This window comes from Apostichopus japonicus, chromosome 1, assembly GCF_037975245.1.
Source record: "Apostichopus japonicus isolate 1M-3 chromosome 1, ASM3797524v1, whole genome shotgun sequence".
NCBI lineage: Eukaryota > Metazoa > Echinodermata > Holothuroidea > Aspidochirotida > Stichopodidae > Apostichopus > Apostichopus japonicus.
In genome coordinates this window covers 3,700,423-3,718,520 of record NC_092561.1, presented here as the reverse complement: position 1 = coordinate 3,718,520, position 18,098 = coordinate 3,700,423, and the positions used below count along the sequence as shown (strand labels likewise).

Genomic DNA, 18,098 nt, shown 5'->3' with positions numbered 1-18,098 from the left:
TTGCTTATTTCTCATGAAGGACACAGCTTCAATGACTCCAGGGCATTGTCCACTCCATTTTAAAACCCTTACTCGCCTCTTCACCTCTCATAAAGGTTCATTTCCTCTACCTTCAACAGCCAGGGAAATGCTAAATTGATTATTATTTATTAGCACAGCAGTCCGAATGGAGCTACTAATAAAAGCCTTAATTATAGTCTCAGAATACAACAAATGACTTATTCATATTTCTTCCTAGGACCACCAGGCCACCCCCTCCCATACATGACCCCATGGCAGCACCCCTGTTTTATATAATACCTCATTCATATGACGCGCTTACTGGACCTCCTGTAAAGATTCAAGTCACTACAGTACTGTATACCCAAATCAGTTAGTGGAATTTTTATTGGCTGCCCAATAATGGGTTTATTGCTACTGTACTTGTACACAAGGGAGTCAATCCTAATTGAAAAGTGGGGGAGGGCTACATAAATGACTAAACATGGATACAACTGAAGGAGTGAGTGCCCTGGTACAAAACCTATATCGGGTGGGGTCTAGGGGCCCTAGGGTGAAGCCCTGGTGGGGGCCTAGGGGCGTACTCACATGTATCTAGAAATCTGTTTGATCTTTGAATTGATATGTTAGACATATATTTTTACAAAAGTCACATCTGACAAGTGATCATACATTAAGAAAGCCATATCAATTTAACATCCGGGTGTAACTTAGAGCCTTTATCATGATTAATATAATTGAAACTTTAACCAACATGAAATCATTCGTTAACTTTGCACAGAATAATTAATTCACCTTTTTATATACAGGTATCTACAACATGCAAACATATGGTATCATAAGTACATTTAAGAAGCACTGTTGGGTACATCACTGGGCACATGTATTCACTTTATCAGAAACATAAAAACTATAAAATAAAGTTGCTCCGGGGCATAGCCTGGGTAGATAAAGGGGGTGGGGGGGTAGAAGCATCGAGAAACATTAGATATCGTCCAAATGTGCGTATATACCAGGGCCTGAATTGTAAGTTATTTTTAGTGGGTGGGCAATTTCCTTTAAAAGAACATCATGATACTATCTAAGAGTAGTGCCACCATCAATTGGTGTGTAGGGTAGCAAGAAACTGTTTGCCAAACAATGCCTCCTAGATTGCTGGAAATGGCACTTGTAAGTTGCATCTGAACATTCCATATTTTGAGATCTCTTGTTTGGGAATTTTACACTCACAAAAAAAAGGTCAATTAGAAAGATTGTATTAGATGAATTCACTTTGCAGGGGTGAGATAGGACTTAAGGTTATAAGCTCTGCCTTATGCACTGTTTAGACAGATAAATGAAGATATAAAATCTCACCAGGGCATTATTATGATAGCTGTAGCTGTAGCCTGTATGAAGTGGGGAAGGCGGGAAGCCATATGGGGAATTTGGTGTAAATTAGTTGTTATCATTATTTGTTCTACATGCCAAAGAGGGCTTTACTATGGGGAGGGGGGGGGGGTAATAGAACTAAGTGGGTGGGCCATGTAGGGGACTGTGCCTCAATAATCATAGTTAAAACATTCGGGTACTGACTACTGATATAGGAGCTAACATTGAATCTGATAGGCCAACATAAAACATATAGACGTAATATATACATGAGCCATAGTTTCGTAATAAACTGTTCACATTAGGAGTTCTCTACGTTTATTGTTATTTCAAAAACCCTTTAATAAACCCTGTGTTTTATTGTTTGGAACGTCATTCCTACGATACTGTACGTGACTTTGAGGGTTGCACACTACAGTATACTGACTAATGAAATCAGAAGAAAGGATATGAACATTTTGCTAAAATTAACTGAATAGTGCTTACTGTCTAAGCATTCACATTAACTTGGCCTATACTTTCATTTAGGAAGTAGATCTCAGAGGGAGAGTGGGGGGGGGGGGCAGGGAGGGTCAGCTATTAAACTAGAACTTGAGGTATAATGAGTAACATTGTTATAACAACAATTTGCTCACAGCAATTAGCACCCAGGCTTAGCACCACATATATCTGTGTCAAAATTCCTGTTAAGTATATAATTATCGCAAAAATACTTAAAAAAGTATCATGAGTGGCATTCCTAACCAAACTGAATGCAAACAAAATAATACATATAGTGTTATATTGCTTGTACGTGAAAATATATTACAAAAAATAATAAACTAGAAAGGAGATTAGCGAATGCTGCAGGCTTTCATTATCTCCTTGCTCAGCATATAGCCTCATCGGTGTATGGGCTCGGTTCCTCAGTTAATTAATGCTATAAATGGAATCTGTAATTCTTATATCTTCAACCCAGTGGAAGTTCTATTTTCATTGGGGTTGAGCAAATGAGAATGAATCATTTTACTAATAATCTCATAGCACAATGTTTTCAGGGCTCCCTTTCTGAGATAAACGAGTCACATTGAGCCTGATATTGGACTAGTGCCTACACAAGTCAGCCACTACACATGGGTGGGGGACATTTGATATCCCGACATAGGGTCTACTTCAATAACCCAAGTGCAGTCTCCCCTCCTCTACTTAAAATCTTTCATTCTCTTCTGGCCCATCAACACAATGTTTAACGCCATACCTTAATCAATTGGGGGGGGGGGGGGGGAATTGAATTTGCCCCTCCATTCCTCCAATTTCTTATGCTGCTCATGCCACTGAGTGACTCTTTGTGGTTATATGATGCTGAAGGCTTGGTAACCTTTGCAATCATGATGGTGTGTGTGTTCGAGGGGGGGGGGGGGCCTGTGTTTGTGATGACCAGGAGCACAAGTTGAGTCAATGTCATGCTTGGTTCAGTAGGTAGATGAGCTATGTTGGTTAATTGTTCTCTATTGTTTGTGCTACCCATTTCATGCATATTGATGACTGGGCGGGGTTAACGTACAATTCATATAATGACAATATCTCTTCAAACCTATGTCTGATTTAGTTCATACTTGGTATGGTGATGTAACTATATAGTAAGTATATGCTCTTTGCAACAACTTTGACCTTCTTCATATTCATGAGCTGGTGGGGCTTAATGGGAAATAGTCAAATACACCTTGTAAACACATAAATCTCATCAACCACAAGTTGAATAAATGTCATAAATGTGGTAAATGCTTCATGATTGGATTGGTAGCTCGGTCAAAAGAGGTCAACAGGTAACAAAGTTCCAGCACTATCAAAGTCAGTGTGGTTGTGTTTGCCATCAGCAATATATAAGAACAGTTTTGGTCTTTCTAACTTAATCTTCTTGCTCTCAATTTGTTAATTTAAACTATGATATTAAGTATAAACACTGATCGTAATAATTTTCTTTACAGCTTAAATTTCGAGACAAAAATGGCCTGCCCATCGCATTGGAAAGACATCGAAGATAAATTCTTTGAATGTTCAATTTGTTTGGATCTGTTTGAAGAACCAAAACTATTACCCTGTCTACATAGATTATGTAAACAATGTCTGGAATCTTTACTAGAAGGACAGGTTGGGACATTTAAATGTCCTCTTTGTAATGATGTCTGTAAAATACCAAACAATAGAATCGATGGATTCAAGACTGACTTCCATATGAAAAGTATGCTGCAGTTTATTCAGCTACAGAAAACATTTGAAAATAAAGAAGTTAGGGCTTGTGTTGGCTGTTCAAAGAAGTTAAAGGTTACAGCGTACTGTTTTAAGTGCAAAGATTTTCTTTGTGTTCAGTGTTATCAATTTCACTCGACCAACAAGATGGTTGCTGATCATCAGGAAAATGTATTAGGTCTGAAAGATATTGAAGGAAACAGTCTTACATTAGAAAAACTTGCATCATTGAAGGAAGCTCTTAGGTGCCATATTCATACAAAATTTATAGCTCATTTATGTTGTTGTACTTGTGGAAATCTCCCTGTTTGTATAACATGTACGTATGGAAAACACAAAGGTCATGACCTACAAGACGTTGCGAATGTGTCAAAAGAAGAAAGAGAGAGATTGCAGAAGGGATTGGAAGAACTTGTAAAACGGAAAGAAAATGTAGCCAGCTTAAGTAATAAGATAAACAAAGTAAATGCAGAACCTACATCAATCGTTGCTGATACAAAAGCAAAATGGAAAAAGCAGTACGAAGATCAGACCAGGAAGTTAAAGAATAAGAAAGAGAAAGAAAAGAGAGAATTCAACAGATTTAAAACCGTTCTCAAAGAAAGGACTCGAAAAGAATTAAAAGAATTAGAATCAGAAATGGAAGAGAAAATTAGAAAAATAAGAGAAGATTACGACAGGATGTTTAAAATCAAAATTAGGGAATCAAAAGAGAAAGAGGATACCAAACGAAATGGAATGGAAAACAGAGAATTAAAGATTGACGAAACAATGAACAAACTTGATGCAGTAATGAATGAGAGAAATAAAACAATAGAAGAACAACAGCAACGCAAGCTTAGAGAAACACAAAACTTATCAGATCTTTGTAATCAATGGGTCAATAAGTTTAAAAATTTGTCTACTATAGCTTTGAGTGTCCTTGAATCACATAACCACTGGACAGACGCACAGTGTATTCCTGATATAAGAGCTGCGAGCGAACCCCTAGTTGAGGATATAATGAAAGATTTTCCAGAAATGGAATCATTATCTGATATAACAATGGATGATTTACCAATGTTGTGTATTGATAGAGTAAATATATCGGATAATGTAGAATCTATTGTTGATGTTGATGTGATCAAAGGTAATGATTTTTTTTTAAATAGTATAACAAGTACCGGATCAGGTTACATCGTTGTCTCTGGGAGATCATCACATGACCAATCATTTATCACTGTCATAAATAAACAAGGACGTCAGATTCGTCATGACAAGATAGATATAATCAAAGGGAGCTCTGGTGACCCATTTCGTTACTGTGCTGCTTTATCAGGTGATAAGATAGCTTCGGTTTGTCAACCCAGGTTTGTTGGTGTTTATAATATTCATGATGGGTCCTTTACTCAAAATAACTACACGTCCCACAGTGATGACATCAAATCCGTGAATATGAAATGCGCGATTTGTATAACTACTGATCATGTACGTGGCCACATAATTGTAGGTACACTGAATATTGGATTGCTATTCATATTTGATGAAGAATTGAATTATATTCGAGCTCTGAAGCTGCCAGAGATTATAAAATGGTCAAAAGATATCCTTTATCACGAAGGCGTTCTGCTGATATGCGATAAAGAGAGTAGATGTGCATACGCTGTAACCATTGATACATCTAAACCAGAGGCAGAGTTACTATACGAGCTTCCACAACCAGATATTGACGGACTGACTTGGTGTCCTTACAGTATATGTGCAGACAGGGCAGGTTTTGTATACATCTTGTGGTATGGTGATGGAAAGTGTATTATCACACAGTACAGTCAAGATGGTCAGCAGATGTTGACAACCAAACGGACAGAAGATACAGCATGGTGTATGACAACATTGATGACAGAGGAGGGAGAGAAGCTACTTGTAGCTACCAAACAGTCGGGAAAGATGTTTACTTATGGTCTGGTGAGTATATCTCAGAGTTCCTTACTTTAATATTATTAGTAGTGTCATAAATGTTGTTATCGGGATACTCTGATGTAACGACAAATAAAGGGTACATTTAACTGTGATAATACCACCAAGGATATCATCTTCCTGTATTTACTTTATGTATTACCAAGTAGTATATAACAATTAAAACTTTAAAGATAGTTTTTGCTTGAAATTAGCTCAAGTAATGGTAAATAAATTATTAGAAGTTATGTCTCAAACCCAATATACATGAAACTAAAGTGCAAAACTTGTTCACTCTTTCCTTAACGGAATCGTAGAGGAAAAATTCAAGTATTCTAACGAGATCATGGTACTGTTATTGACAAGACGTCGCAATGCCAACTTAAGTTGATTAACAAGAAAATAAACAACAAAGGACAGAAAAGGGAATTACATAACAGGCAAGAAAGGAATGAAGAAAAGAAAAGAAGATATTTGTTCGCTGAAAAAAACATAACACAAAGAATCAACATCTAACATGTCTTGTTTGTTCATTCTAAAATATGCTTCATTAGAATAGAGAACTGGATCAACGTTTGTAACTTTATAAATGTTCTTCCCAACAGACACCAGAATAAAGTCATCCTGGAAAACATACATGAAAGAAACGAATATCCAGAGTATACATCACACCGAATCGAGTATCAAAGACTGGGTGCAGCTGATGAGGAGAGAATTTTCAACATTTGCTGAAAAACTAGAAACTTTAATATGAAACGGATCATGATGATTAAGATCGGTCTTCTTAGTTTACATCATTTCACTAGAATTACTTAAAAGAAAAGTGAGCCACCACCTTTGTCCATTATGCAATTAGACTGTCAATCCCTTAAGCTTAACGGTTACTTTGACGGCACTTTCAGCATGACGCAACCCACAGTGTTGCATATTTTATGGCAAACACCCTTTAAGAATAATTCAGAACGTTGGCTACATATTAGTGTACTTTAAGTTTACACCCTTTCACACAAAAACCAAAACGCATACACAAACGGACAGCTTTTAAACTACGGTACCTCCCCGATATGGACGTCCGGTCTATGGGTGAACCTCGATGCTTGCTATTCGGGTAAGTTATGTTTACTATGACAATCGTTGCTATGGCAACTTAGACAGTCGCAATAGGTTCCAGTAGCCATACGATTACAACATACCATCCTCACTATTGAAGTGATGAGACAATGTACTTAACCAACCATATAAGTACTTATGCATGGAAATACTTTCGCATCTATTATACAGCATATTATAACCACTCATTATTTTAGATGATGCTAACAGTTGACAACGAATAGTATTATTACCGGGATCAATTCATTGTCATGGCTGACATTTTAAGACCGTCAATGTTAATAAGTCTCTGTCTTTGGCTACAAATTAAACGCACTAGTGGAGGACAGGTAAGCCTTAATATAATGGAATCAGACTCTTTATGATATGTAATACCAAACCATAATGTTGTTACAGGTTATGTAACATTCTGGGTATATACCTAGTACTAATTGTAACGGAAAATTATTTTCTAATTTCTATTGTAATTTGTAATGTAAAATGTCGTAGTTCAAGAGTTCAAAGTTACTTTTAAACAAAGCCGCAGTAATAACACCACGAAGATCCTGTTTCATAAAGTTTAATCTAAATTCACTTGTCTTTTTTCGCAGTTTCGTGTATAGTTGCGATATCGCTGTACGTAATTACAATGTGATCCTTAGTCATAAATCAAACAGTGTACATTGGGTGCAAGTTGTAAGTGTTGTAATGCATGTATTATTAGGCAGGGGAAGGTCCAGCAGAGAGGAGCTTACTTTTTACGATGTTGTTACCGCTATTATTACCATCATTATTAAGGCCATAATTTCACTTACCCGTATCTGCACACCGCCCCCTCCCCCCGCTCCACCTCCTCACCATCACCATCATCATTTTTTTTTCGAGAATTCCTGGAGCAGCAACTGTTTGGTAGATTTTATACTTTTGTATCTTCCATGAGTAGAACGAAACCACCGCTGATACTTTTACTACAATCTTCACTACTCCTGATAACGAAGTTGAAATAATTGTTAAGAATATCGACGTTTAGATATGTATTTCTATGATAGAGAAAATCACTGAACAGGAATAACAAATGGATTTAACGTTTGCTTTTGGATACTTAACCCATAGAAAATTGGCAAAAATTACAATGGATTTGATTGTGTTACTCTCGAAGTTAATTTGATGTTCAGAGTGTTACAAAATTAATAATTTCGTCTTTCAGTTATAAACGTAATCAGTTCTTTTTTCCTTTTTCGCATTGGTCTGTAACTTCATAAGCTTAATTTTATTTGCAATAAATCAACTGAGCAACATAGCCTAGAAACTTTCAATGACTAATAACTGTAAGATTAATAAGGACATCTTAAAAATGTATTATCTTTGCTAATAGAGCATTATCATGTACTTCACGTATCTTAAATTTACTCGAAATAATAGCCCTAACAATTTCATTATTCATGAATCCTTTCTACGTTGGATAGTTACTTCATATCACTACACGATATCGTCTTACCCTCATGCAATGCGGCCTGACCAGTCAGGCAATCGGACAGTATAGTGGGCCCAATAGTCTCCCCGTGGACTTTCAAAAAATAGCTTTTCTTTTCAACTACGTACGTACGCTACAAGCTTTGTCCCAATGTAATTATACATTTGAGATTGTATTCAGAAATTGGCATGACCTCGACACTTTGGTATTATTGGGGAGGGACAGAGAGGTGGTCGAGCGCCACTTAGTCACTTTATTTACTACAGGCTGTATTGCTGGTGGAATGAGGCATAATGGCCAGTGCCCGGTCCCTAGGTGACGGGCAATTCGCACCTGCTCATATTTACGGTATATTATGATTGACTTCTTTTCGCAATTTCTCTTCAGAAACAGATCAGCGCATAATGTCTACACTACTTATTATTCCATACGTTCTTGCTGTTTTCGTGGGTTTACTCATGGTAACCTTAGCATTATACAAGTTTAAAGGGCCACTTACAACTATGGTTAGTTTTTGTTGTCGCAATATTTCACTGAGGTCACGTGAGAGCGAAATTCCTGTCTATGCTAAAGTTATAAAGCCAGATCGAGTACATTCGGAAACAGGTCATGAACTAGAGATGCAAGGTTTTTCGAACTCTGAAGGCAAAGCTGAAGGCTATACAATCGGCTCACGTTTAGAGGAAGGATGGACAGTATTGGTGTAGATATTGGTTTATGGACGATGTAAAGACACCTCGGTTGATGGCTTCGACATCGAAATGAGCAGATTCGGCATTAAAACAACTGAGAGGATGGCATTTAATTCTGTCTTTTCCAACTATTTGAAACGGTTGTATCGTTTAAAACAAATACCTATTGATTCAGTTGCAGCCTACGTACAAGACTAACACGGCACTGTACAATACAAGTCATTCTTTAATTAAATAATTACCCAAGCATGTGCACTAGTGGCAATTACATTTATTACTTGAACATTTAATATACATTTATAATTTTATTCCAATTTAACAATAATATGCTATACTGAGGTCTGCTAGAACATTGATTAACTTGCAATTATTGGAGAATTATCTTATAAACACCGTGAGGGAAAAGATCTTTGAAACGAATGGTAGCCTACTGCTATTTCCAACATGAGAAAGAAAATGTGATGAGAATACTTGCACTAATGTCTAGAAAAAAAAAACCTTTGTTTCCATCCATGTGACTATTATGTGAGAAAACAGACGTTTAATCCCAAACTATACTTGCTGAAGATGTCTTGATCAAACAACATGTCTATATTTTGATATATATTCCATTAATCGAAAGTAATACCAACAAGAGAACATACTTTCGCAGAACCGGACATTAATTCCTTCCTTTTATTTTTATAACTTAATTGTATATTCCTTTGTACATTCAGTTATAGACAATGTTTGCTTTACTGCTATGTTGGCTATTCTTAGCCTGAATGTAACATGGTTTTTTACTCCATCCTCACCACCCCCCCCCCCCACCCCCTCTTCCGCTCTCGTAAATAGAGAAATTATCAAATGACATCTTGATCATTTTGTCTGAATAATGAGGAATTATTCTGTAACAGATAAATATTATATTTATATATACTTTATTAATTCCATTAATTAATTCCTTTTTTTTCATCAATATATTGATGATTCAAAGCATCATTTGAAATAAAAACCAAAAAAATGTATTTTTTTATATTTTATTTGTGTGTAATTAACATATATTTGAAGAAAAATTAAATATTGGGAATCCTACTTTAGTGGGGAAATGTAAAATAGAAACAATTCAACTACTATAATACCTTTACATTGCTATAACATACACAATGAGTAGCTTGTATGATAGCCTATACTAATGATAGATAACCCATTGAACATCAGGTATTTTGAACCGATTGATGTGGAATAAAACTGCGGAAGTAATCCAACCATGGTTTGTCCTTTGTTCTTGTACTACGACGACATTCAGCCTTATTAATTGTAAAGTTCACCCCAGAATAATGCTTTTCTTTAATATAAGCGAAAGTACTTCGAACGCATCTTTCTGAAGCGAAAGAGAAAATTGATCATTGTGTTGACCTTTTGCAGTTAAACTTTAATGCATTCCGTAAGTTCAATGTACAAAATGAAAACAAAAGGCATTTAATAGAATATTCCTGTGGCTGATAGTGATTGCGTAACAAAAATTATGGATTTCTCTGTATCTTTAAATCAGAGCCACATCCTCATAACACGAAGATATGAATTTTTTAAATTTTGTTAAAAGTGTGTGGCAACAGCATCAATAAATAAAGCTTTCACGGCTGTTCATCTGAAAATGTGTTTGTTGTTGCTATATAATTATTATTGTTATTATTATTTACTATGACTACGTCACAGACCATCTACTGTGATCCGCTGTGAGGAACAACATATATATATATATATATATATATATAAATATATATATATATATATATATATATATATGTATATGTATATATATATATATATATATATATATATATAAATATATATATATATATATATATATATATATGTATATGTATATATATATATATATATATATATATATATAAATATATATATATATATATATATATATATATATATATATATATATATATATATATATATATATATATATATATATATATATATATATATATATATATATATATATATATATATATATATATATATATATATATATATATATGGGATTTTAAATTTACAGTGTGGACAATTCTTCTCTTTAATACGAAGTTGATATTGTGTGCCACTGTTATATCCATTTCAATTAAAATAGCTTAGATATTCTGACATTTGTAGAAACCTTATTTGGCTACAATATCATGATTTGACGTAAACCCTTTTCAATCCGTTTGCTTGTATACTACAAAACCAAATCCCATTGATTAAGTATAATTACATTCTAAACATTGTTGCATCAATGAGCTTTCTGACAATTAGGACATCCTTTTGGGAGCCGGGGTGGGTTCGTTAGGTTGACTATAGGAATGCTATTAAACCATTCATTTATATAGTTCCATTTACGGTGACTACATGATACTCAATCATAATATGATCGAGAACACCTCATTAACATGACAATCGTCTGCAACTGGCCTGACTCTAGTGAAGAGGGATCAGAATGTTTATTCGGCCCATTGAAGTAATGGAAGAATCGTCTGAGAGTCAATAACGGCACTTTCACTTGAATCAGGGAGCTTCGAGAGTTTAGACACAGTTATATGCAACAGAATAAGATGAGGGGAGACCGGTGATATTCGACCTTTATGATAACAATTTCGTCTTATAAGGCCTTTGGTATCCGAGAGTGAGGTTAATCCTGTCAGAGAAGCCATGGACTAGATAATCATATCGTGTAAGGTGAGTTTCATCTCTCAGTGCACGCGAAATTGACTTTCTGGCTGCAGTGCTAATTCGTCTTGTCTAGAATAAACAAAACCGTTTCAGTCGTATAAAATTGCAGTGCGGTCTGTTATTTTTATCATCTTGAACAATCAGTGAGGTACATAGTTTAGATAATTAATGCAATTAATTTTGGACAAAACTAAAATAAATTATTTATCTTGCCTATATATAACTATAAGGAAGGTCTGCATTATAAAAGGGACATACATGTTGGTCTCATGTTCATTGAATGTGTCTAAATTGTCCATAAGTATGAATGGAAAAGCAATTTACGGTTGAAACAAAATTGTTTAAAATGCCAACACACATCTTATAAGCAAAATCATCATTTGTCATAACTTTAGCACAGGTGCAATAGCGGTACTGCCTATATAGCTATATAAGTACATAATAGTCATTCCTTTCTATAGCCTATATTTGAAGGAGCTGCTATTTAAATAACAACTCCTGGTGGGTTCGATTAAGCACAAAGGTGATTGTAACATTTGACAATTTAACGTGACAGTTTGCCGTCGGTCAGATAGTAAATACGTATTGTTCCTATACTGGATCAATGTCGACTAGTATTCAACAACAGTGTGAAGCTAATTGACAGTTTTATTAGTTCGAACAAAGATCAACAAAGTAAGACGGCACAATTTAGATTCGATCGATACTATAGGAGGTATACTTCAACATGAAGTGGGTTGAACACAGGAGGCACTACACAGGTGTGTAACCATGACAAAGCGAAGGCATCCGTGCCGTTGTAGAAGTTTGAGTTAAAAAAAAAAAAAGTGAAGGAAATTATTTTCTGATAAATTGGTACCGGTAGCTTTTAGAAAGGCTGACGTATTTGAAATATTTTACAATGAACGTTAGAGTAAGCTAGATTCTTATTCGAGAGTTTTTTAATCTATATACATATATACACGGCTACGTAGCTCGGTAAGTTACATAAATACAATGTTTAAAAACTTAACATAAAACGTTTGACAGAAGAAACAAATCGATTAGCGCTTGCTTTCATGTTCACGAGTAGGAACGTGAGGAAAGGACGTAGGCCATAGTACCCCAGAGGGGTCGGGGCCAAGGGGTCGGGCCAGAGGGGTCGGGCTAGAGACGTCGAGAGCCTGAACACCATCAAAAACATTCTGTAATGTTGTTTATTCATCTCGGCGCTAACGTGTTTATATTTATTTATTCCTACTTTTAAACTTCTCAGTATACGAAATGGTGCAAATGCATTTCACTGACAGGATGATACATTGTAATTTGTGTAACCCTATTTTGATGTCACTGTGCAACTTATCCTCCTTGGTTTTCAACAACCCCTGGTTATTTGTTATAAAATATGTAACTTTCGCATTCTTTAAATCCGTATATACATTATGCATTCACCCGAGTGTTTGGTAGCCTACATTTTATTTTAGTTTTTGGTCTGATCACGCACTAACGTTTTGTTATTTTCTTTTCTTTATCCCTACATGTAGTCAGGCTCCTTACATTCTCACAGTTTCTTTTGTGTGAGAGAGGACCGGGTATTCTCTGAGTGCGTCAGCCTGAAGAGGGTGCTGAATGCACCAATTAATACCAAAACCGATTACACGTTGCTCCCAACTTACATCTTAATGGAAGCGAATGTACGAAGAAATTACGAAGAAGCCAGTTGCCGATTTCTGTTATGTTAATATATGACATGGGCGTTCTCCTGTGTCACAATACCTCTAGCCCATGCATCACAAGAGGCTAATATAGCATCCAGTCTGTGGCTCGTGTTTAGGTGAACAGCGATCTTGACCAAACACGGGCGTTGAACTATGAAACTTCTTTAGTTTATTGGATCAATACGTAATTAGTCTCGTGTTAGACGTATATTACAGCCGTTTCATTTTCAGTAATATTATGACTATTCAACAGAAGCAACATCATGACAGAAGAATTAACAAAGACGGAGAGAAGAAAGCAATCAGCTGACCGTCTCTTGGGTGTCCCGAGAAGTCAAGTTAGAAATAAATTGTATAGCGCTACGACGAAAGAGTCCAGAGCGCAAAATCCATCCCGTAAAAATGTGACACTAACGTGGGGTGACGTCACTGATTATGAAGTTTGGAACCCCGTAACAGTTTCTAAGCTAAAAGTTTCTGACAAGCGGGACTGTTTGGAAACGTCTTCAAAATCAAAAGCAATCGAAGTAAAGAGTAGAAATAGTAAGGAGAAGATTTCATACAGTGTAAGTTTACCGAGGTTGCACAATACACAGTATCCAGTACTTAACTTTAGACGAGGGTTTAGTTTAGAAGATATTAATAACGTTGGACTTAATCAAGGTGATGGAACACATAGTACACATGCGTTTAGAGCTGTTAATGGCGTAAATCGCAGAGAAACGACTTCACGCAAGTCCAGTGTACCACGGTTAACCGGTATCCGAAGGTCTTACTCTGATATGGATAAGTCTATCGCCAAAGCCAGACTGATTCAACAGCAACGTAGCAAAGAAGAGTTAAGTACATCGGGAAAAATCACGGTTTCTAAGACAGAAAACGGTATCACGAGTCAACCATTTAGAGAACTACCGGGAAAAGTTAAGAATTTGTACTCACGACATCGCGATAGACCGTCAACGACTTCAAAATATTTCAATCCATCATTAAGTGAAAGAAAAGAACTGAACGTCATTATTCCTAGATTGGATTCTTCCCACCTGTCTTACAATGACTCCAAACAGAGTCATATCGCTCAGTCAAAACTGGATCAAAGCGATTACATATCCTTGGCTATAAATAATAATGGTTTAGTGGGTCACAGATATCACCCAAAGGTTGCAACTGACGGAGAGATTAAACTCGACAATTCAAAGAACAATAAAATTGTTAGATTTGGATTACAAGATGAAATCTTTGAATATGACATACTAGAGGTTGATGACAACTCGGCCAATGAGAACAACTCTTGATAAGACATACTAAATAGGTTATCATGAGTTATTCAGACTCAATGTGACTTTTAATACGAAAGTTGCACTCAACCGGAAACCCCAGTTATGTATTGGTTGTGAAAACTTGGTTCTAGCAGAAGTTATGCCCCTGTAACAATTAGGTCACAAGTATGCAGTTGTCTTTTATCTGAAAATGAAAAATATATATAAAGTTTTCTTAAGCCCATATTTTCTCTGGCCACCCTCTTTACATTTGCAGATCTCTCTAATACATCTCGGGCTACTGGTCTGTATAATCATACCCCCCCCCCCCGACCCAATCCTCTCATCAAGCCTGTGTCATAGATTGGAGGATCTCACGTGAAAGAAAAAAATAAACATGAAAGGAGCTGACCCTGATACTGCCCTGAAGTAGTATACAAGAACTCTAGTAACCCCCTCCCCGATTGTATCATTTATTGACGTACTGCAGGATCCTTGACACGGGTGTATGTGTGGGGGGGGGGGGGATAATGCATGATATTGGGAAATGTCTTCTATATATTTCTAGGGGTTTTCATGCGTGCGGGCCATAATTGTCTGACTCTTCATCTCATCCACAATCTGCTACCCAAGTAACCAGGGCCGGATTTAGCCCGGGCCAGAATAGTTTTTGGCCCTTTCACGATTAGGCCCACTATCTTAGCGGAGCGCCACCATTAGGTTGGCGCATAGCGTACACGAAAATTTTGGCAGAAAATGCTTCCCAGATCGCTGGAAATGGCACTTCCCAGGTCTTGCAAGTTGCATCTAAACATCCAATGACGGACGGACAGGGATCTTATGCCTCCATTCTTTTGGACACCCAATTGTAGGGGCCCCTATATGAGGGGGCCTGGGTCCTGGGCCCCGGTGGGCCCCGCCGTAAATCCGGCACTGCAAGTAACTCTCAAACTGCCTGTCACTGTTTTTGGAGTCCCATTCAGGTTTTCATCTTTTCAAATATATTATGGGAAAGGGAAGGAGGTCGAAACATACTTCTGTAAGTTTAACTGTAAATGATAATTCATCCATAGTGAAATTTGATAAACATCGTGATAATGTGAAGCCTAATTAACACGTCATTGAATATATATTAACAGAAAATTTTCGGCTTGCGGGACACACGAATCGTATATTTACCTAAAAATCTGGTGGTGATCTAATATACAGTATGCCTACTATTGTTAGACCTGCGAGTAGTGTGCTTTCTCATAGCGTGAAATGAATCGGAACTACGTCTCTTACATGCGTTCGTGTTTTAATAGTTTCACCAAACCATAACCCTATAACGTCCTCAGGCCATAACCCAAACATGTGGTAGGGTCACGGTGGACGACTTGATTATTAGCAGCCTGATATACTTCCGCCTGGGTTGTTTCTTTGGTTTGTTTTATAGGGTAGTCCTGCTCAGTGCAGAAGCAGCCCTAGGTCACTATACTGGCCGTGCACCATGACTACATAATTGCAGAGTAACGATCATTCGTTCTCCCGTAACCGCTTAACCGTCCTACCGCAGTAACTTATCTGAAACTAGTTTCAGAGACGATGGAGGGTATTTCTGATTGATGTAAATAATTATATGTTTATAGACGGGCCCATAGGAAACGCCAAAACGGACAAGGCGGCAAAGATCAGCAGGGTAGGGTCCAAAAAGCTAGGCTTTGATAGGAAGCTGCATATCTTTAGCCTATTTCCTGTTCTTCCAAACAGGCTCCCATACACACAAAATGACTAGACATGTCGAAACAAAAAGGAGCAAACAGTTCTTCACCATTGTATCGGACCCCTTCATATTATTCCCCAAAATTCACATTGCATATTTTGGAGCACGAGCCGAACAAATAAGAAGGAACCTTGGCCCTGTACTCTTTATATGCTAGGCTAGCCGTTTTGTGTTGCTAGCGTATTTCTTGTCATTACATCTAGTCAGTTACTAAATGACCTATGATGTCATAGGGGTCAAATCAACAGCAGCTTCATCGCCATTGGACTTGCGAAAAGTCCGCATTACCTGAGTCATCACAAGCGGTTTCAAGGTAAAATGATGATATTTTCTATCTTTGAACCTCACATAATCTATTTTTATGACATTTGTTGAAATTGTTACAAAACAGATGTTATTCTTGGGCATAAGGGCGGATACTTGTTACGCATGCGTCCTATGTTCAAGTTGTACGTTTCTAGTTATCTGCGCGTACAACATACATACTGCTTCCACGAAATGGCATTTTCAACGTGAATTAAACACAACGGCTGCGACAATGCGACTTAGATGATGTCTTTGTTACAGGTGTTTGCAATTTTATTCTCTGATTGTTTGACTAGAGTCAAGTGAGCCGCACATTCAGCCGTACATTCGTGATTTAACCGTAAATAAACCCAATTGAAGTTAGCATGCACGTTCAGCACCAACTTGCTGAACGAGTATGCTAACTGTACCTTCCGTAGTGTGAGTTTACGGTACTGTTTAATGAACATAATTGTCTAAACGGTTAGGTTAATTCCTTACCGTTGAATCCCACGTTGAGAAAGACGATGTAAGCAGCTTATCATTGTGACTTCAAAGGTTGTCTAGGTGTCACAAGGGAGTTGTTATGGAACTCCCTGCTTTACAAAGCCAATTAATATTACATCAGCGTTAATTTGTATTAACAAATGATACATTTGTGTTAACTATATACAAAGGCCGGTCAAGGAGGTTCAGGGGAAATTATTTACCAATTTTAATTACTCAAAATCCAGTCACGTTTTGTAATAGGAACATATGCATTGTTGGGAAGGTATTGAAGTGAGGTTTCTTAAAAAGTTTATAGTCCATTTGAAATTATTTGGATGAAATCTTGATAGCTCGATGAGTTCAAGAAGTATTATTTTTTTTGCAGTAAAGTATAATTTGATGTTTGAATGTGTGGGATATGACTTATTGTTTGACATTCTGTTAAATTTTCATTCGTGAATAATTAGAATATATTACAGGCTACCAAACATCTCGAGTGATAAGTGCTGCTGTGCATGCACATCATCTCTGACACCTCAATTGTTGTAACTGGAACAAGGGTCTCATGAAAGGCTAATTTATATGCGCATAATTTAATACTTGTACAAACAAATACAAAAAAAATGAGAAACTAATTGCTTTGACTTCATAATTCACAAATCAATTCGTTCCCCTCCCATCAATCATAACCACTGCCCGGTTGTCAACCTCCCTCCTAATACCCCTTCTCTCATCAACTGAATCTCTCCCCATAGCAACATCAATATTCAATGATAAATCATATGATTATTGTAAATAGATTTTTTACTAATAGTCACAATACGACAGTGAAGTAGGAACATTTTCAACCAAACTTACCCTTCTGTAGTACTCTGTACAATGCCCCCATCCACAACCCAGCATATACACAGTAAATATACCTATAATCACTAGTCCCTCCATCAAAGCTGCGGCGTGTCCTGACCATACTTAAAGCCCCCTCACCCCACTCACTCTCCTTCTACTCCGGAAATGGTAAGCCTTGCAGTATAAACTGATATATAGCTTTCAGATCATATTCGACCCTTTAATGTTTGGCGATATCTCAAATTTATTAAAAATGAATTTTAGATA

At 36.7% G+C, this 18,098-nt stretch overlaps 3 protein-coding genes across 9 annotated transcripts in view; all 3 read left to right on the top strand.

Moving 5' to 3' along the window:
• LOC139956719 (uncharacterized) overlaps positions 1–7,208 on the top strand; it is a 40,266-nt gene extending 33,058 nt beyond the window's left edge. For all 3 annotated transcript variants that reach the window (XM_071955243.1, XM_071955236.1, XM_071955226.1), the window contains exons 2-3: positions 3,339–5,544; positions 6,141–7,208. In XM_071955243.1, coding sequence (XP_071811344.1) covers positions 3,358–5,544; positions 6,141–6,152 — 2,199 coding nt within the window. In that variant the 5' untranslated portion in view covers positions 3,339–3,357 and the 3' untranslated portion in view covers positions 6,153–7,208. The remainder of the gene's footprint in view (positions 1–3,338; positions 5,545–6,140) is intronic.
• A 4,091-nt stretch (positions 7,209–11,299) lies between these two features.
• On the top strand, positions 11,300–16,179 carry LOC139984403 (uncharacterized). The gene is made up of 2 exons (XM_071998347.1): positions 11,300–11,502; positions 13,020–16,179. Exon 2 carries the CDS (start codon positions 13,457–13,459, stop codon positions 14,483–14,485), a length of 1,029 nt encoding a protein of 342 aa, XP_071854448.1. The 5' UTR covers positions 11,300–11,502; positions 13,020–13,456; the 3' UTR covers positions 14,486–16,179.
• A 224-nt stretch (positions 16,180–16,403) lies between these two features.
• LOC139983901 (uncharacterized) overlaps positions 16,404–18,098 on the top strand; it is a 39,098-nt gene continuing 37,403 nt past the window's right edge. For 4 of the 5 annotated variants that reach the window (XM_071998020.1, XM_071998096.1, XM_071997940.1 and 1 more), the window contains exon 1: positions 16,404–16,524. The gene's annotated coding sequence lies outside the window, so the exon portion shown is untranslated. Of the gene's footprint in view, positions 16,525–16,628; positions 16,779–18,098 lie in introns of those variants that run through there. The other variant, XM_071997781.1, reaches the window with a different exon arrangement.